Source organism: Stegodyphus dumicola, chromosome X1, assembly GCF_044657685.1.
Source record: "Stegodyphus dumicola isolate Sdum_Otavi_A_Nest chromosome X1, ASM4465768v1".
In the NCBI taxonomy this organism is placed as follows: Eukaryota; Metazoa; Arthropoda; class Arachnida; order Araneae; family Eresidae; genus Stegodyphus; species Stegodyphus dumicola.
Genome location: NC_140780.1, coordinates 118,483,339 through 118,505,961, shown reverse-complemented (window position 1 = coordinate 118,505,961; position 22,623 = coordinate 118,483,339). Strand labels below are relative to the sequence as shown.

The following is a 22,623-nucleotide window of genomic DNA, read 5'->3' as shown; positions in this document are numbered from 1 at the left end:
ATTAGTATATTTACACTATTTAGTTTTTCAACATCTTTGCTTTTAAATACTTAATTTTACAACTGTTGCGATTTTATTAAGATTAAAAATATTATATTTAATTTTATTTATGTTGATATTAAGCTGAAGGTTAAGTTAAAAATTTAGTTGTTTAGGGATTTATTACCAAAATATTTATATTTGTATTTAGAGCTGACTATATTCTGCAGTCTCTCATAAAATCAATTAAGGACTATTTTTAGGAATATGTCATTTGATAAACATGTTTTGCAGCATTTTTAAAAGTCATATACATTCTTCATAAGCACCTTGAATCTTCTGTTCTATATTTTCATAATTATTTATTTCATTTTGAGTAGCATTGTTAAAAGGAGACACCATATGAATTTTAGATAGATCTAGGCACTGGTGTGTAATTCTTGGTTCAATAAGCATGCAAAAAGTTGTGTTGGATAAGTCTAGTGATAATACATTGCAAGACCTTGATTTTTTTAATCTTCGGCTTTTATGATAATATGCTAGCTTAGTTTTGCTGTACAACTTTATGAATTACAAATTTTTTTGTAATACATTGCAATAAGATCAATTTAAATTGTATATGGTAGAAGATATTTACAGTACCTAAATCAATTGTTATTACTGGTTATATTATTAAGCAATATATTGGATAGCATATTTATACTAATTATTGCTACACATCTTTGCTTTTAAACATTTAATTTTATTACTGTTGTGATTTTACCAAGATTAATAATTTAGCTGTTTAAATCCTTGTTAAATTTCATTGTTATTAAATAAATATTTTAATAAAGATATTTTAATATTATTAAGACAATTGTTTATAAAATATTTTTTGCATGTACTACTTTATAGTCTTTTACTTAAGTTTGAACCAACAGTGGTTTTTCTATTGATTTTAAAAATAAATATTGACCAAAACTCAATATTTTAGTTAACAATTCATACAAACAGAAATGTTTTTACACAAAACTTATATAATATGAAAGATAAAAATAAAGGCTATTAAACTGTATAAAAAATTTTTATATTAAAAATTCAAGCTGTAGGTAATAGTTTAAAGGTCTGATTATAGACGTTAATGTTCTGTTTTAATGTTAAGTATTGTTAAAATTGACAGACTTACAACTTTGCAGAATTCAAATATGAATAACTTCTTGATGCTTGAACCCACAGTTCTGATATTTTATATCATTTTGTTCATCTTTTGAAGGGCTTTACAATGATATAAAACTTATCCACTAAAAATAATTTTTATGCAATCCGAACTGTATCCTTCAAAAGCTCATAAAAACACATCTATCACCATTGAAGTCTTGAATTTGGGAACCAGAAAATCCACTCCCTATCTTGGAGGTTTTGTTGCATTCACTAGCAGTGATGTGATAGGGTGGATTTTCTGCATCATTTATTTTTGGACCATACTTCTTCAAAGAATTAAGTTCTTCAAATGCAGTGATTTGCTCGATCTGCGAGCAACAATATACATTGCAGTTATTTGTGTTCTGCAAGCCCATTAGCACTTTGCACACACAATCTTTATGCAAGATGGAGGTTCTCCATATATTGCATGGTGAGTTATGAATATTCTTAAACCTTTTAACAGAACAACAGATGGCACTTTTGTAACACATGGCCTCTCCGATCCCCAGACATCAATCCATGAATTTATGTGATTTTTGGCTTTGGGGGCATTTGAGACATCAGGTATGTCATGACAATCCAAGAACTTTACCTGATCTTGAAATCAGCATTTCACGCCAAGTGCTTAATATTTCCCAGCACACACTTCGGTAAAGTGTGGAACATCCCATTTTGCAATTTCAGATGGTAGTTGAAAATGATGACCATTATGTGGAACATGTTTTGTTGTAATACAATTTATAAAATAGTAAAACTATTGTAAAAGTGTGGCTAAATATGTCATTGATGAATACTATTCCCTCTAGTGGTGATATTTGTAACTAATGTTTTTCGCTGAAAGACTTCCCATCCCTTCCTTACGTCCGTCACAAAATTTCACATTTCTGATGACTGGTTTCGCCTGTAGGCAGCTTTGAAATAGGATTTTTTAATTCTGGACACCCAATCCTCCTCATCCCAAGACTAGGAAGAAATGGATTTCATAGAAATAAACAACTTCACATTAATTATTCTGCTGAGGCTGAATATTCATGTTTCTGATACCAGCTCGGTACAGTATTTAATATCATGCAGTCAGCTGTGGCATAAAGTAAGGTGCTGGCTTTTGCAGCATATGTTGCAGCATATGCAGTGTTTTCTGTATGGTTGATGACACTATGAACTACCATAGGCTATTAATATAATATCCTTTCAGATTGCCTTTGCTGCTCCAATACTAAGCAAAGCTGTGATATATATTCCATGCTGAAGTTCCTAACTAGGTTAAATACAGAGCTTTGTGCAGAAGCTTACTCACCACATACAGCCACTAGGCTGCTGAAAGCCCTTCTTTCCAATAAAACCACACAGCACACTTCTGACAATATGCATGACCATCCATTGCCCCATGTATACATTTGTCTACAGTTTACAGCACATTATGACTTACTGCTGCTCTGCTACTGGGACTAAGCAAGTTATTTTGCATCAGAATGTTAAACTAACATCACCATCTGAAACAAACGTCTACCATATTCCATCATTTACTACACTGGAACAAGAGTATAAGTCCAAATCATTATTGAACATACTATATCTAATGGATACATTGCAGTACTACAGATGTATTTTCTCTCTTATATGTTCGAGTCCTACTTAGTGTGATTAAGCTACTAAGATTCCATGTCAAAATGACCCACTGTATTTGATTATAATCTGTAACAAACTATGCATTTCAGTTCTGCTGAATTCAGTGCATTAAATTTCAGAAATTCTTGTTTGTCACTTTATTACTTTTTTTTAACATAAACCATATAAATGACATATTTTATTTCTAATTACCATTATTTCAGTTACCTTTGTTTAATAAAAACTGACAACCTTTATAAACATTAATAAAATAATAGGATTAAAATATAGCAACAGTAATATAAACTATTAACTAACATATTACAAACTATTTTCAATTTTAAAAACTAGCAGTATTTCAGTTAGAAAATAAATTTAATAACATCTATGTTTGTAGGAGCACATGAGTTGAACTCCTTTCTTACATTACAGGTATTTAAAAACCTCTGATAATCATATAAAACACATTTAACTCTATTATAAAGATGGCTCAGCCTTCTGCAGTGTACATACGTCAAGCATCATGATATCATTTGACCAGCTTCTGCATAACGTTTTCAATACCTCTGGGATTTAAAATAGTTTAAGAAAATTTCCCTTTCATCAGCATAGCTTAGAAAGAATATGGCATAATAAATGCTTGATTAAATTAAAAAATCAAGGAAATGTGTAGCCACACCATAACTCTCATTCTGTAAAAATTTACTTTCGATAGTTTTAATTACTTAAATTTACTTTCAATAGTTACTTCATAAATGGTTCCTTCCATTACCACCATGGAGCACATTGCTCTCTTAAAAGAAGAAAAACAGCACACAAAAGTGTCCATAGTCTCTTACACAGGACATCTCAACACACAGCAATCATACACTGGTCAGCCAATTCTCACCATCCAGGAGAGTGCACAATGTATACAGAATACACTGTTTTATACTGTTGTCATAGATACAGATTCCAACCAACTCGATGTAGTCTGAAGCATTAATCTGATCTACATATTTTTAATCGTCAACACTCCATCTGGCACATTTTAGTGCATTATGAGGTACTTGCACAATTCAGATTGATCAAATATATAAAACATGAGTCTAGTTGCTATGAATTTCATATCAGCACTGCAATACAGAAACCTACTTTTACATTTATAATTTCTATACAATGAATTCAACTGTGTGATGACAGAACAAGTCACTTTACTTTAATCCCACTATTTTAGGCTCTAGGTTTGCAGTAAATTCTATCAGCTGGATATAATTTTAATTTCCAAAAATATTAGCATCCAATGCAAGTGACATATGCTATTAAGACACCTTTTTTCTGCCTCCATTAATCAAGTCAACTAGCATATACGAGATAAAGCTTTACAACAGTGCATTATGACAGCCTCAATGTGGAAACTTATGCTTTCAAGACTAAATGAAACCAGATTTTCCCCACATGGTTATGGCTCAAGAATCCAAAACTTGCCATTTGCACTTGGATTGTAATTGAATTTTGCATTCATTTTTCTAAATTGTTCAACTGATATTACAACATGACTCATGAGTACAACACACCAAGAACAATTTAGAAATAAGTTATCACTTAAGTTAAAAGACAAAACAATTTGTGGTGCTTACCTAGAATTAAAAAATAGAAAAAAAAAAAGAAAAAAAAAAGCTTTTTAAGAAAAAAGGGAGTAAAATTTATGCACCTGAGACATTTTCCATAGTTCACTGGACTGAGGCAGAGGTTCCTGCTCAAAAACATCCAAGACAGCACATGATATCCAATCATTCCTAAATTTGAAATGCAAATGATACAAAATAATTTTCAATTACTGATTCTGAGCAGTAATTTGAATTAATTTATATATTATTATTTTATTTGCACTGATTTTAATAATTTGAAGAAAGATTTACACAAAACAAAAACAAAAAAATACCTGAGAGCTCTAATGAGTTCTTTTTCAGAGATAATACTTCCTCGACCAACATTTATGAATACAGGTTTCTAAATTAGAAAATAAATAAATAACATAAAGACAGGTACATTACTTTACAGAATTTAAACATTATTTAAAATTTCATGCACAGAACAAATTACTTTTACAATTTAATTAAACAAAAATAGTGAAAAAGAAACACATAGTAAAAGGCATTATGATCTAAACACCAACTGATTACAAATAGGTATGTTTACAATGAGAGATTCTTAACTCTAAAAATCAAACAAAATAGAATTAGCAATGAAACAGAAAAAAATGTTTTTAATGTTAATTTGTTTTTTTAAAACAAACATCTGGTTAAATTTTTGGTTGTGGAATGTCAGTTTGTCAAACTAAGACAGAATCTAAGAGCAAAAAAAGAAAAAGAAAATAAAAACGATCAACAAGCTAAGTGAAAAAAGAATGAAAAAGTGTTTAAGTAGAAATCTTGCAATGACATATTAACAAACTTTAAACAACTTTGGATTGGCGAACTTCAGATTATAGTCCAATATTCAAAAGATTTACTACAAAACATTTTAAAACTAATTCAATAATTTAAAACTACAAAAAATAAATATAGATCACTTTCTAAACAAAAATATTTACTTTGTAATCTCATAAAACTAAAACTTTTTTTGCCGAATAAAAAGAAGCTCAGAAAAGAATTAAAATTTTAAATGTTCCAATATTTTCTTTTTTGACCGTAAAATGGTGTAAACAGAAAACTATCAAATTAATAGGATCATATTAACCAATTGAATAATATATGTATATGACTGCAGTTTCCCCATTACTAAAAATTTCATCATCACTGATTTTATTTTGAATGTTAAGAGTACAAAAGGAGTGTTAAGATATTTTGCAATTAATATATTACATGGTATTAGAAACAGTTTATTTTTCACATTTATGATATAAAATAACACCTGCTGCAAATTGTTGCTAAGCCATACTGATAAAATAAAAAATAACACTAAATGATTAACTTTCTTACACTGATGAGTAACATATACTTTTAATACCAAAGATAAATAGAGGATCTTTTGTATGAGAGATTGGCATCCAGCTCTCATGTTTCTGAATATTATTTGTAAGGGACAGGATTTTAACTTTAACTGATAACACTTACTTCTCAAGGTGTTACAAAGTGTCTGCCCCACGAGAAACCCCTAGTAAGAAATATCTGCAATTTTTCAGTTCGAGGAATATGCATTTTACCCTCATAATTGTGGTTCGTTTCACTATCAGTTTTTGGTTGTAAATGGAATAAACCTAAAATTAAATGCTAATAAATCCCTCTTCAGAATGTTCCAAATATGTAATTTTTAAAAATAATTTACTGCTTTTTTCAGATTATTAATCTTTTCCTACACATAATAAAAACCACAAAGACGAGCGATAAAACGGCACCGATCATGAAGGCATGAATAATAAACGTAAAAATCTATGTCAAGAGAATAATAACAATACCAGATAAGATCCCACCATCTACAGTAATACCTGCAACCACATTACTCAATATTTGCACAAAAAACTCATAGCTAAATTATACGATAACAAGGAATAAATAAGGCAAGGAAGAATTAATTTCTACCAGGCACCCCCTCAGCCCCAAAAAATCAGTATACTCTATATTTCACAAGATTTGCATTATACAAGATTTTCACAAGATTATTTCTTACAAAATAGTCTTAGAGATCTTATAAAGGCAGGTAATCACTCATTGTGCTGGCTATTCAGGATCCCAGCTAGGCATGCAAGCATAGAAAATGAGATCTGATGGTATGTACACCTTAAAGCTCCACATCAGAAATTATATATTATACCACAATGCTGCAGCTTTACAGTTATCACCAAATAATGAGCAGTGCATTCTGGTTACATTCATGGAAGCACAGACTTATCACTTTTTATGCAAATGTAACATTCACCTGAAACAGTTTTCAAATTATATTCTACTGCAATGATCCTCAACTTCTTTTGCCAAATGTACCTCTTTCATCATTGCTAGATGATCATCAACCCCTCCTTTTTTCAAAACTCCAAAAATACATACATATTCATTTTAAAAGTGCTTTATAAATTAAACAACGAAAAAGAATAGAAAATGTTAATAAATACCAAAACTTAAATAAAAGTAGTTTTAATTTCATAAACTTAAACTAAATACTTAACAGTTTAAAGACTGACCACATTCCCTTCTGAAACTATAAAATTTTCTCCCTGGTTCAGAACCTCTGTTCTAATATGAATGGGAAGCAGTTCTCTTCCCTACAAAATGGGAACAAATACTGAATGTAATTATCTCTTCAAGACTGATAGAATATACTTATATGAAAAGTGACTTCTCTGCTTCTGATATCACATTTCAGTTAATAATGCTTTTGATGCTGATGAGAACCTGGTAATGGCAAACAAAGGACATTCTACTCCACATGATGATTCGGTCATGACTAATTTAACACATTGACCGCCCTGCATATTTTCCGTGGTTTGCCCATGGCACCAACATGAATTTTTTATTATGCAATGTATATTATATTCAAGCATTATCTACAGAAGATAAACAGAGTTATATGTAAACAGAGAGGGTGTTTACAGCAATTTTTGTGGTTGGGGGGGGGTCACCCGCTGTAGACCATTTCTGCAATTTATTATTCTTCAAACCACTAGAGTAACAATAGTACTATTTAAAAATTTATCAATATTGATATTTAATATAATTATGCAGATTTTTATGATTATGCAGATTACTATTGATCATTGATCACGTGCCAGTCACTGGTGGCTCCCACGGTGCTATAGAGTAATAAAAGGTTCTGTTAGGTAGCACAATAAATCAAAGAAAGCATATCAGGTCAAATCAGCATAATACTAGGGTTTCAAAACACATCTTGGGCTCATTTTTACACTCTGATCTAATTATATGGGTGAAACTTAAATAATTAAATAAGAAATATGCATATACATCATATTTGTTAACACTAAACCACTCTAATTTATATACATTTTTGGTGAAGTCATATTTCGTGAACAATTTTGCAAACACAAAATTTAACTTTCCATTCAGTGCCCATGGTACAAAATGTACAATTGGTACATAGTTCATCATATTCTATTAAATTTGACATGAGCAAAATTCAATGAAATAAGAATAATTAATAATTTCTCGCAGCCCAGCCACACAGTTAATAACTGTTTTGCTCAAGATGATTTATCAGTTATTAAAACAAGGTTTTGTTTTGCAACTACTAAGGTTTAGGGAAAATTAAAAAAAATATTTAGTTTTGGTCAAAACCATGCATTTAAATTTGTTTTGCAGTATCTTCATGAATTTTGTACATAATGGTAGGTAATTTCTTTGGACATTTTGCTGTCCAGGGACCTTAAAAGATAAATTTTACTGAAATACATATGCATATATATATGTGTGTGTGTGTGTGTGTGTGATTAGAACTTTATGCTTAGGATCAAAATTCAAGAAAAGTAAAATCTGATAAGAAAAATAGGCAGTGCAAATTTGTGATTTAAGCATTTCATATTCAAGGGGAAGTACTCATATCTACGTGAGCTACATATAGAGAGAAGATGGTAATAAAAGTATACAAAGAATAAATTTACAGTTAAAGAATGCAATATTAATTATATATTACATAATATTTCATATTAAGTATACTGTCATTCATGATGATTTCAGCATTACTTCTAATACAACACACAAAAATTTAATGCACCTGAAAGAACCTAGTGAATGCTTTACTGAAAATATTTTACAGTATTATGTTTTAGGTTAAACAGTAATAGAATTTATGAATATGCAAATTAATTTTATAATCTGCTGACTGGCACAAAGCTGACTGGGAGAGAAGGCCTGCAATGTGCATACAGAAAATTCTAAGTCACTGCTTTACATTTTGTTAACTTGCATAACACTATCTTTTTTGGCTTTAAATAACCCTGTTCAGTTTCTTAAAGAAATTAAAAATTAAATTCCTTAAAAGGCTACAGATGATCTAAAAGACTTTTATGAAGCCTATACAGTCAAACCCCGATTAATTAAGCACACACAGTTCATGATGAATGAACCTTTCAGTAATGTTCAGTTTCCTAGGAAATTAATGGGCGAGATGGACGAAAGTACACACAACAAAAGACAGCAAAAAGCACTCCATTGTGATAATTGCCCATATGGCAAATACTCCATTGCGCATCGAACTAAGAGCCCACACTGATATGAACTCACACTAATAAAAGTTCACACTGATGACACACGGCTTTTATTAATATTTAATGCCTTTATGATTTTTGTAATAATAAATAGAATACTTGAGTCTGATTTTTAATGTCTGAAAAATATGTTTGTTTAGATACCTTACCATTAGTCTGGTTATTTTATTTGATCAAAAAGAGTTTTCTAATTAAAAAGTTAGCTGTAATAAATCATTGATAAATATGAAAATTTATTTAATTAATATATTATTTATTTTGTGAGCATGAAAATGAAAAGTTTGTCAAAAGCTATTTTTAACATATGGTTAAGACTAATCATATAGTGTAAATATTAAAAAATGGGGAAAATGTTATCTAATCAGACAATAAAATAAATTATTTTTAGAAGTGTAAAAGGACGTTTCTAAGCCTTGAACTAAAATATAAAGCAATACCTTTGAGGATAAAAAACATATAAAAGCATTCATAAAATTGTTTTTATCAAGTTCAAGAATATTGCATTTAAAAATGTTCCAGCATAAATTAAAGCTGCTTTTACACTCATCTTTTTTATTATAAACACATCAGGTAATTTCACAATAACATTTTATATTTTATGGTTTAAATTCCTAAAGAACATTTTCCTTCCTTTAAAGATTACAACCCTTTTTTTATTACAATTTTATGACAACTGTATAACTTTCAATGGTTCATAGATAATGATCTTTTTTAGAATATTAAACTATTTGAAAATCTATAGGAATTCCTTTAAGCACAGTTAATTTTATGTACTAAATTGTTTTCAAATTACATAAATGTGTGTGTATACTTTGTCATTTAAAAATTTGATACAGAAACCTGTTTTCCATGTAAACTGTTCAATTATATACATATATATATTTATATCTATCCTTTAAAGTTCTTGAAAAGCTAGTATGTCATATAGGTTAATTTTGAATTTAGTGAAAAGCATACTATGCAATAAAAATACATTTAATTACACCATTTTTTTAAAATTATTAAAATTAGCAGCTACAAATGATTGAACAGACAAAGTAATGATAAACTGATGTTACTGAAAATCAAATTTAGAAAAAAAGCCTATTCAGAGAAACATGCAATTGCAATTATAATTAGTGTTAGAAAGGCTATGTTAGGTTATTTGAAGATGGCAAAGTGCACAACAGCTTATGCTTGAAGGAAAGGACGCCTCTGAGGGAGACTTGCTCATATTCACATTTTACAAGAAGAAATCCAAGAACTACAACCATGCAGACAGCCTGTTCACCTGGGCTCAAAATCACATTAAATTACTAGTGTTTTAGTAGTCTTAACTACTTGGCCACTGGTGAGGTTTTAAGTTATAATGAAATGGTAATGTGCATTTAGACTAAATTTCTGGTCTGTTATAGTTACTGTAATTTGAGAATGCATATAATACTGAATTATCAATAGTTTTAACAATAGAAAAAGGTTAACACAAACTATTGCTCATACAAATATAATAAAAGGAATTTGAAATATTAAAATCATGATATTTTATTTGCTTTAAACAATAATATATTTATTACTGCTTACGTACTTGTTATACATATCAAAGTCCCAGTTAATTTAATAATTTTAAAACTATCTGTGTTATGTAATACTAGATAAATTCCAGCAAATTGCTTCTGTTTTTCATATGATTACAAAATGGCACTGCTTCTAAGATTTTTTTAATAGCAAGTGTTTTCAATTGAACTGATATCAGAATCATTTCCCAGAAATTTAAATCAAAACTTTACTATTCAACATTGCTTAAATCAAAGCTATTTTGTACATTGGGGCATATATGATGTAATAATTCTGCCTTATTTTTGTAACTTTAACAACAACCTTTCAAGTAAAGGATCTTTCTAATATTTCGTGAATAAATAAATTTTAAAAAATGCATTCTAAACGAATACTTATTAGAAAGAATGAAAAAAAATTAACTCTAATTTCACTGAAAGTGAGTAGACATCCTAGAAAGACAGAACCCAGAGTTGGGTACACAAGCTAAATTTCTTGACTAATTTTCGAATGTTGGATACTTATGAGATGCGGGAATAAAGGTGGTAAATGTTATTAGTTATGAGTTTCTAATGAAATCAGAACAGTTACTAATACCGAAGTATAAGCTGGAAAAAATTACTTATTCTGGAAACAAATTTAGCCCCAGGAAACAGAGAAAAATCTTTATAATTAGACTCAAACACTCCATTTATTATAGCAATCATAAATGCATTTTATATTGATAAAAGTAAAATGTTCTTTATTGATAAAAGTAAAATGTTCTTTTATTTATGTGGGCTTTTATTAGACTCAGTTAGAACTCTCTAAATAATAATTAAATTCTTTTGCATAAAATATTCTTAGTTTTTCTATATTTGTAATTTTCATTTATGTTTGAGACTTTTTTTAGTGATTTTACTCTTTATAACCTTTTAGTATGTTTCTTTTCTTTTTATTACATTTTTCACTGAGCATTTTGTCTTAATGATTTTGTACTGCCTTTTATTGTCATATAATGCATGCAATTTCATAATGTTAACAGATCTTCTCTCTGCATGCAATATTAGATCTACTGTTTTTTTTCGGATGCATTTTCGGTCTAATTTATGGGACCTGTCATGTTTCACTTCTCAGGTTTCTCAAGATGTTTTGTTAAAATTTCACATACGATCTACTTCATGTTTATATATTTCCAAGGATCATTTTGCAATGGGAGGTAAGCCACCCAGACCAGGAACTCCAATGATGCACCAATTGAACCACATCTTCTTCATCGAAAATTGTGGGAGAATCGGGAAGTTTCAAAATCAGAGCTGAGAAATAATTGAAAACAAAAAATTAGGATAATTTCTCATTTAATAATAATTTCTCATTTCTTCATCAGTGAAGAAGATGAAGATGGGCTGTTATACAACAGGATGCCAAATTAAAGGCTAAAATTTAAACACCAAGGATGCGCCGGGAGGAAAATTATCAAAAGTACAAATTATAATGTTCTAATATGAATGGCATTTTGTGTCATAGCCTTTAGAAAACTAGAAAATCTCAAAACCCAAGATACATAAAAACTGAAAATTCTTCCTGTTTATTATTAAAAAAAAACTAATTGTAAGGCATGGATGGCATCAAAATTGTTTAAAGAACAGCTGTGAAAACAAGATGAATAATTTTCAGCCCCAGTGCAAAAGATTATACACTTGATTAACAACAGTACAGCGCACATGCATGTCAAACACTTAGAATGGGTTATTATTTTTTTTGCTATATAACACAACTTCAATATTGTACCTATGAATTAAGGTTTGATTAGCAGCTTAAAGAAAGCAACTCACTTTAAATGAGTTGGAGAAATAAAGCAATTGGATTATAACTTTTCACTTCCTGATGAAAGAAAAGTCATAAGTGACTAGTTCAAGAGTCACCCATGTGAAACATCTAGCAGAGTGTTGAAGGGAAAGATGACGAAAACAAGGATTTGTTTATTCTTAAGTGACAAGAAAAAAAATGGTATTTGAATATTTTCAAAATTCAAGCTTTTTCAAATATGTGATGATAATAATGCTACAGGTAAAGATTCGAGTGATAGCACGATAAATTCAAAAGAGAAACACAGACACTGAAGATTCTTCTTCTGATGATAAAAAAAATAATGAAAAAATGCAGCACAGACAAAGTGAATACTTACCAAAGCTGTAATACAAGCCACTTATTCATGTAAACTATAGTACCAAAAATGATTACATCTTTTACATTTATGAATATAATTTTCTCACATTCTGCATCACCCCAACACAAAATTAGAGATTATTTTTGCTCTTGGAAGTTAAAGTTTAATTCAACAACATTTTTTGTCACTCATTCTTAATGTTTTTATAAGTTTATGGAAAGAATAATTAGTCATAGTTATAAATGTGTATTTCAATGGGTGATGTGTAATTCAAAGAAAGATCAGAACCCTGACCATTATGCTAAATAATTTCATGTAATATCAACACTAGAATTACGGAAGGGGTCATTTTGACACCTGGTGAACTTTTATCTTTGACAGCTCTTCTTTTTTTTCCGCAAATATCTTAATCTTTTCTCGACTTTTCCTAAATCATTGTGATTTATGAAATAGTAAAGATTTCAAGAAAATCGTATTTTTATTTTAGTCCTAACAAATGATTATACCTAGAAATACGGCAGCTGTCATTTTGACCCTATTGAGAGAAAAGAAATGTGAATACATTCCATTGTATTATCTGAACACTGTTACTTCTGTAAACTATTTTTATTTGCACCTGCTAAACAAAATACAAACAAAGGAAAAGAATATGGTTGGTCTGCATAGTTTCACATCTGCCAATCACATGATTTGAAATATGAGCAATACTTTTCTTTGTGGAAAGAAAACAGAGAAAAGAGATTATTACGAGCTGAATGTTTGTAGATTTTTCATAGATATTTTGTTCATTATTCATAACAAGTTTTAGTAGAAAATTTTATTCTATTTACATGAATTTATTATAGTGACATACTAATGGCGCATAGAAAAAAACTAACACATGAAGAAATCATGAAACTGATGCAAGAACTATCTGATGCCGATTCCAGTTCTCAAATTGAAAATAATTCTACAGATAAAGATGGAGATGAAACATCTTGTGATTCTGAATTTATTACAGAGAGTAATCAGGCAATATCATCCTCTAGCTCAAGTGAAAGAACAAATGGATTTGTTTCTACAAGTTCAAATATTGCCGTACCTAAGAATGCCAAAGAGGGAACTAGTAGACGCTCAAAAGGGAATATGAAATTCAACGTAATTCAGACAAACACTTGTAAAGAAATTGCTAGTGATGGAACTGTATGGAAAGTAGAAAATACTCCAAATACTTCTGGCCGGGGACCCTTGCAAAATATCTTGCGAGAAAATGCAGGACCGACATCCTATGCTAAACGTCACATTTGTTCTGATAAAGCTCTTAGTGCGTGGAAGTTAATAACAAATGAAAAAATTTTACGCATCATAAAGAAGTGTACTGATGCTGAAGCCAAGCGTAAACTTCATAATGACTCTTTCACTATTTTATTAGCAGAACTGGAAGCATTTATAGCGTTGTTGTATGTAAGGGGAGGCATTAGCTGCCAAGGGCTTACCAATTCTTAGTTTGTGGTCCAAGACTTGGGGACCAAAGTTTTTCATGAAACTATGAGTAGAGATAGGTTTCTGGAAATTATGAAATTTCTTCATTTTGATAAAAAACTAACAAGGTCTTCATGTTTGCAGTGTGATAAATTTGCACTAATATCCGAAGTATGGAGTACTTTTATAGAAAACTGTAAGCTTTGCTACAAACCAAATGAAAACATTAAGATTGATGAACAGTTATTCCCTACAAAAACAAGACGCTATTTTTTGCAGTATATGCCTAACTACCCCGATAAATTTGGAATAAAATTTTGGCTAGCAGTAGACGTTAGGATAAAATACTTATTAAACGGATTTCCACATTTAGGAAAAGATGAAATGAGACCAAGTGATCATAGTTTAGGAGAGAACGTAGTAAATCGTTTAGTTGATCCTTACAAAAAATCTGGCTGAAATATAACTACAGACAGTTTCTTTAAATCAGTAAAACTTGTGAAATCTCTAAAATCAAAAGGATTGAGTCATGTTGGAACAGTAAATCGCGCAGAAAGAGAAATTCCCTCTAGTTCCAAAATGTAAGAAACAAACTTTTTTCTTCAGTTGTGATGAAACACGACTTTATAACACTTACAGCACATTAAGGTAAAAGGAACAAAAACGTAATTTTGTTAAGTACACTCCATTCATCAGTTGAATTTGAATCTAATGAAAAGAAGGTTCCTGATATAATACAGTTTTACAATTCTAAAAAATTCGGGGTAGATGTTTTGGATCCAATGGCAAGAAAGTACTCCGTGAAAGCATTATCACGCCGTTGGCCAGTACATGTATTCTACAATATTTTCGACTTAGCAGGCATAAATGCGTGGATTCTGTATAAGGAAGTTACAAAAGAAAATATCAGCAGAAGGGATTTTCTATTGCGTTTGGCAGAAGAATTAAGAGAAGAATATATATCTAGTAAAAACAAATTTGTTCTCTTCAAGTAGCTTTGTGGATGGACAAGATTCAATAGAATCAAAAAACAAGGAAGAAATGTCAAGTAAGGAAATGCAGAGGTAACAAAACTTCTAATATTTGTGACAACTGTAATAAATACAGTGGTGGCCAAAATTGTGGACACTTTTGGAATTTTTTATGTTTTTGAACTTTGTATACATATAGAAAATATTACGTTTCGCAAAATGCAAACTTGTATATATCATTTTAAAGAGAATTTATTACTGAATTCAATACAAAACACAAAATTCAATTATTTGCAATACAAAACAGTTATATGTACTTTAATATAAATAAAAAACACAGTTTTGAAGTGGTTTGTAATGTCTAGCTTTCCTGGCCAATCACTGTTCTTGTTCTGAGAACCAATCAAATGTTAGTAACTGCCAGTAGAAGCTGACATCATGTTTACACTTGAAACAATTCATTATTTTGCTTTGTTCTGTAGAAGGAGGACCTGTTTCTTATACACTGTAATTACAAGTAGGAATTTTTGTAAAAATTTTTAATATTTAGTTAAGAAGCAATGACATCAAATAAAAGAGTAGATTGGACACCTAGAAAGAGATGTAATATTATTGTGTTACGAGAAAGTGGTCTTTCCTATGCTGAAATTGCAAGACAGGTGGGCGGTTCAGTGACTACATCTGGAGTCCGAAAGTTTTGTTTACGATATCAGGAGACAAATTCAATAAAAAACAAAGAAGGGAAAGGCCGAAAATGATGCACCATTTCTATTCATGATAGAAGAATAAAAAGACTATGTCTCCAAGATAGAAAAATGTCATCAGCGGCCATCAGAAGTGATCTGAATGATGCTGGTGTTTCTGTCAGTTCAAGAACAATCAGGAGAAGATTAACAGATGTTGGACTGAGAGGTAGAATTCCACGAAAAAACCCTTATCTTAATTTTCAGCAATGAAAAGAAAGACTACATTGGGCAAAGGAACACATTAATTGGACAGATGATCAGTGGTCACAAGTTATATGGAGTGATGAAACTAAGATATCGTTATTCGGTAGTGATGGGCAAAAATATGTAAGACGTAGAATAGGAGAAGAGCTACATCCCTGACTGCATTCAAGCAACTGTGAAGAACCCAGTTAGTGTTATGATTTGGTCATGCATGTCAGCATATGGTATTGGTCACCTTCATGTCATCGATGGGACACTGAATGCCAGAAACTACATTAACACTATTCTAGAACCAAAACTTCTACCTTCCATCAGAGATCTCTTCCCCAACAATGCTTCGTTTATTTTTCAGCGGGATTCTGCTCCTTGCCACACGGCCAAAATAACGAAAGAGTGGTTTTGTACAAAGAGCATTAAATTGTTGTCACGGCCAGAAAACAGTTCTGACCCCAATCCTATCAAAAATTTGTGGCACCATTTGAAAACTCTTGTCCGAATGAGGTGCCCATCAAATAAAAGGGAACTAATTGAGGCTATAATTGTTTCCTGGCATCATGTAATAATGAAAGAAGAGATTAAAACTCTTGTCAGCTCAAAGAAATGTCGATGTGAAGCTGTAATCAAAAATAAAGGGTACCCTACTAAGTACTGATAACTCACTGCAATCATCACTGTCTAATGTATATCGATAACTATTATCGTTTAACTTTTTTTGTATTGCAAATAATTGAATTTTGTGTTTTGTATTGAATTCATTAATATATTCTCTTTAAAATGATATATACAAGTTTGCATTTTGTGAAACGTAACGTTTTCTATAAGCATACAAAATTCAAAAAGATAAAAATTTCCAAAAGTGTCCACAATTTTGGCCACCACTGTATGTATGTGGATTTTGTACACAAAAAATCAGAAAGATAAGTGTGCGTGCTAATTGCTGCGCTGACTAATATATTATCTGTAAATAAAATATTTCTATATATTTCTATGTACTCTTTATAGGAAAAAGTTTGTTTTCATATACTTTAATATTTGGATTAAAAACCACTTTTTGGGAAAAATTTGCATAAATATTTATACATTTTATTTTCTGTGTTTCTGAAATGTACGCTATCAAAAATGGGGAAAAAAAAAAAATTGCATTTTCCGATGGAAATATTTAAATGCTTGTTCATTATTTGACTACATACCTGTAAAGTCTCTATATTCTTTAAAATAAACTGTAGTTGTCATAATTTGCGTTATTTTAATTTTTTTCACAAATATATCATATAGAGAAATATGCAGATATCTTATCAAAGGGTCAAAATGACACCCGCCGTAATTCTAGGTATATGAAGACCACCGTAATTCTAGTGTTAACATTCTAGTGTTAAAATTGGAAAAGAATGAACGAGAAACTTAATATTTGCACATAATCATAATTGTAACAGAACTTTAACATGATTTTTCACAATTATAGTTATTCCTAACATCTTTTGGCAGATGATGAAACTGACTAACAAATTCAATAATTTTTGTTCATCAATTGAGTTATTTAATTTTTATACTTTTTCTGGGGTAATCAATTTTTCTTATCGGATTAGATACAACAAACTCTTGGCCATGGAAGTTCATTATAGTGGGGTTTGGGTGTATTCAGGATTTGTTTTCTATTCTTAAATATATTTTGTAGAAAATTATAAAGAATAACAATGAATGTAAAAATGCATATGTCGGTGTGATATCAGCATTACCTACAGAAACAAAACCACACATCATTTGTAATTTCTGATATGATGATGATTTTCCATCACAAGCAATTATTCCGTATGCAGTATATTTCAAAACACAGAATTTCTACCAACATCAATGGTATATAAAATACACAAAGATGTTTGACAAAGAAACAGGGCACAGTATTTCAAAATAATTCACTAGCAGCTGGTTAGTAAATACAAAAGAGCAGATTAAGATTTACAGAACTGCATGACGTTTATTAAACAATCAAGATTATTACAATATCAATAATGGTTTTACTCCTCTGATTTAATGTACTACATCATGTAGTATTTAATTAAAATAAAAATCTTTCAAAGGTCCTGAATTACAACAAAGAGATTTTGAGACTTAAGGGAAAAAACTAAAATTCAACTCTTTTTTAATAAAAAAAAAACTAAGTATGAACATGCCATAAGAGGAAAAACCCCAAAAAGAAAATACAGCTAAAGAGAAAAGACCCTATGATAAATGAAACGTTAAAAATTTGTCCAGATATGTTAATTTTGATCAGTCAACTTATCCTACATTTAACAACAATACTGAGCTAAAATTAATTTTCTTTCAATATATTTATATAATTACAAATCACATTTTATTAAATAATACAATTATATTTCTGCAAATAAATATATTACCCTGACGCATTTTTTCAGAACAGCATCATTTAACATTCCAGATGTGAGATCTGTACTTGGTAGTGTGTTGCATAAATAATCACATTTTGGCAACATTTCATCAATATTTGTATATATCCTATAAGGAGAGGGAAAAAAATGCATAAAACATTTTGTATGCCAATGCATATTTTCATTTAAAACTAGAATAAAACTTAATACTCTTAACCAACTATTGGCTACAGAAAGCCTTCACATATAATAAAGGTCCTTAAAATATAAATATTTTGGAATGTATACTAAATATAGTTATGTGATACAAGGAAGAAATTCTCATTTTTTATATTGAATTTATCATATTCTTTAAACGTCTTTAACAGCATAATTAAATTTATAATGAATCGCATGATATCACAGCTTGTGAATAGACACAAACACAAATTGACATGAAAGAAACTAGCACAGTATTCTTATCCAGCATTTAAAAAAAAGGCAGATTTAATTACTAAAAATTACATGTATACATTCATGTTAAAATAGCATGCAATAAAATTCATGCCATAAAAAGCATGCAATAAAAAGGGAATAAAATGTTAAAATAGCATGCAATAAAAAAGGGGAACTAAAACACTAAATCAGTGAGCCAGGAAACCATTTCTCTTTATAAAAATGGATGAATTTCAAAAGATAAATATATATTTTATAAAAAAAAAATTAAGTTATTTCAGTGTATTGTATGTAAAATGAGTGAACTAAGAAATACAAGATATGAAGACTGAACGGTTACAGCTGAAAACATCGCGGAGAAAACAACGCAAGGCGAAAACGTCGTGCTACAAAACATCGTGGGAGAAAACATCGCCGTTCTAAAACATCGTCATCGAAAATAAAGCGGTTCAAAAACTTCGCAGTTTAAAAACATCGTCGTCGAAAATATCGTGGTAAAAAACAAAGTATCTACGAATCATCGCATGACGATAACAGCGCAGACATGCTTTTTTCAGGCTTTAATAACTATAAACGGATATTCCCGTAATGATTTGTGAGCGCAAGATGGAAAGAAAGATAATTTTTACTTTCATATTTTTTATTAATCAATAAAATTTTGCTGAGAAAATAAAAAGGAAACTTAAGCATAGAAAATTAATGCAACTTATAGCACTTAATAGAATTTTAAACCGACATAGTTAACTAACAAAGATCATTAATAAATCATTCTTTTATAAAGTTTTTACTGGTAATTTTTCATGAAAAGTATAATCTATAAGTTGCATTTAATTTTCTATGCTTAAGTTTCCTTCTTACTTTTTCAGCAAAAAATGATTAGTTAATAAAAAACTGTGAAAGTAAAAATTATCCTTTTTTACATCTTGCGCTCACAAATCGTTATGGGAATATCCATTTACAATTATTAAACCTGAAAAAAGCATGTCTGTGATGTTATCATCATACGATGATTTGTTTATTTTTTACCACGATATTTTCGACGACGATGTTTTTAAACTGCGAATTTTTTTAACCGCTTTATTTTCGACGATGATATTTTGTATCGCGATGTTTTAGAACTGCGATGTTTTCTCTTTGCGATGTTTTCTCCCATGATGTTTTGTAGCACGACGTTTTCGCCTTGCGTTGTTTTCTCCGCAATGTTATCGGCGGACACCAGACTGAACAGACTTAGAACAAGTTGAAAAAAATTCTAAATACATAATTTATTCCTTAAAAATTTAATACACACAACATAATCAGAATTACTGTTTTATTCAGACGCAGCTGTATTCACAATAATGTAAATATCATTTTGATTTTTTCTTGCTTACAGTAACTCACATTTTTTAACACATTACTGCAAATTTGTGTTAAATAGGAAACTTCAACTGTATCAGGATTCATAGCCACATTTTAGTTAAAAAAATAAGCACCTATAAGCACTTTTCAAGCACATTTTAAGAAAAAAAAATAAGCACCTGTCTAATTACATCATACACAACTGCATAACCTTAAAAATTAGACTTGTAATTTAAAATATGAGAAATGCAGTATTTATTAAGAGAGAATAAGCATTACCTCAACCATGGAAAATAATTACTTTTTTTTTTTTTAATTTTAAATAACAGTTCAATTTACAGAACTAGTTTACAATAAGAGGGAAAAAAAACTATGCAGAACTAACCTATATTACAAGATCTAATGATGAAATTTCAGTTCAAAATAGAGAAAATAAATAATAATAAGGCATATTTATTGTATTCGCTTGGAACCTAATAATAAATACAATTTATTTTTCCACTTATATTGATATTTAAATAATTTAAATCTAAATTCCGAACGATTTCTAAATTTTCATCGTATATCAGTTTTCCCTTAACAGATATTGCAAGCAAAGTAATTTAAGTAAAAAAGAGGAGCATTTCTGAAATCAGAAGACAGAAATTTGCTTCATGCAGTCATCCTTTAACAGTAAAAGCTTAACTAACCCGCAAACTTGGAAATTGGCTAATATTCGGATAGTCGAGCGTAACTTGAAAAAGTGGAGCAGAGGTGGGGTAGACGGTAGCTTTAGATGTTTCCGCTAAATAAATGCTTTCGACATTTCGATATGTGCATCATATAAAAAATAAACCAAATGCACTGAAAAAAATTCTGCTTAGCAAGCACAGTAAAACTCTTTTAAGTGTTCATAAACAAATTTCAGACAGAACACCAAAATTAATTATCTCTGCAAAATTATTGCAAAAATATCGCAAACGTTATTGCACAATACGTGAGCCGTAATTCTTCCCTACGTGATATTACGCAATCGGAATCAACAGCTGCCAATATTGGGAGAATAAAGAACTAAATAACTGGGGTGTTTTTCATTCTAATTTTCAACAGACGGCGTTAAATTTCCGGAATAGAATCATTCTTCGCTTGGGTTGGTAGACCACAGAACTTTTCAGTCCTATTCAAACCAGATTAGAAAGTGACCAAAAAAAAAAAAGTCCGTTGCTTGTTTTGCAGCGAACCGTAACAGTTTCATTATTCGAGATTTTGCAGAGAAAAGGGAGAACCTCCCAAACTTCGTACTGTATAATGTATTGGCCAAAAAAATGAAATTATTTTGACTATTTGATTACTTCGATTACTTTCCCTTTATTTAAGCCATTATTCCTTAGAAAGCTAATCTGTGTTAAAACACAACCATTTTTGAAAGTTTACTATACTTCAGCAGTTACTGCAACTATGTTATTATAAACATTCATACATATACTCATAATATAAGCATAATGATCATAATAAACATGAATATGAACTGATCAAGTGGATCCAGAATGCAAATTATTAAGATCTTGATAGAAATTCAAACGCGTGTAGTATTTGGGTGGGAGGAAAAGAATGCCGAATGTACCGGAATTTTATACTGCTTTCGCAATTCTTTGACCAATAGAACGACGGGCACCTGTCTGTACTCTTCGTGCACACCAAAGGTTATGTTAATGCAGAGAAAGGGGGGAAAGCTATTTCCGGGAGTATGATTCACCATCTGATATTTCATATTAGGAAGAAAAGTTGCTTATTTAGTTTCAGCTTTCGTACGGGGAAACATAACGCGCTCATTAAAAAAAAAGCACTAAAAAAAAAAAAAAAAAAAAAAAAAAAAAAAAAAATAAGGGCTTTAATGAAAAAGTAAGCACCTATAAGAGCCTTTATATTTTATTTTCAAATATAAGGACTCATAAGCACTTATAAGGACTGCTACGAACCCTGTGTATACAACTACACATTCTTAAACTCACAGTTTACTTGCTAATTTACCAAACGTAAGTAAAGTAAACAGCATTACAGGATACATGATATCTCAATTCTTCAAATGCTTCAAGATATTTCAATTATTATTTCAATTTCTTATGGGTTGTGATAAATGCTGAAACTTGAATAAGCTAGAACCAATTGAAAGTGATTGAGTTTTCTTGATTTCACCCACTGAATAAGTCTTTTTAACCTTAAAATACATGTTAGGTTTACTGGTGAATCAGAACCGTATTAGTTTGAATAAAGGTCTGCATTACGCAGAAAGCTCCTCCAAAAGAACAAGAAACTACTTCTCTATTTTGACAGCTAAGGTACTTTACACAACATTAATCTATAATTTATAGAGAGCAATGCATGCCATTCATTAGAGTGAAGTGATACAGTATATGCTTAAGTATAGTAAAATGAGAAGGAAAGAAAAGCA

The 22,623-nt window shown here is 30.1% G+C and overlaps 1 protein-coding gene across 4 annotated transcripts in view; it reads right to left on the bottom strand.

Moving 5' to 3' along the window:
• LOC118196953 (uncharacterized) overlaps window positions 1-22,623 on the bottom strand; it is a 129,217-nt gene that overhangs the window by 20,934 nt on the left and 85,660 nt on the right. For all 4 annotated transcript variants that reach the window (XR_004759484.2, XM_035368421.2, XM_085808420.1 and 1 more), the window contains 3 exons: window positions 18,426-18,543; window positions 4,694-4,761; window positions 4,463-4,547 (listed from right to left, as the gene is read on the bottom strand). Coding sequence is in view for 3 of the 4 variants with exons in the window: in XM_035368421.2 (XP_035224312.1) it covers window positions 4,463-4,547; window positions 4,694-4,761; window positions 18,426-18,543 (271 nt within the window). In the remaining variant the exon portion in view is untranslated. The remainder of the gene's footprint in view (window positions 1-4,462; window positions 4,548-4,693; window positions 4,762-18,425; window positions 18,544-22,623) is intronic.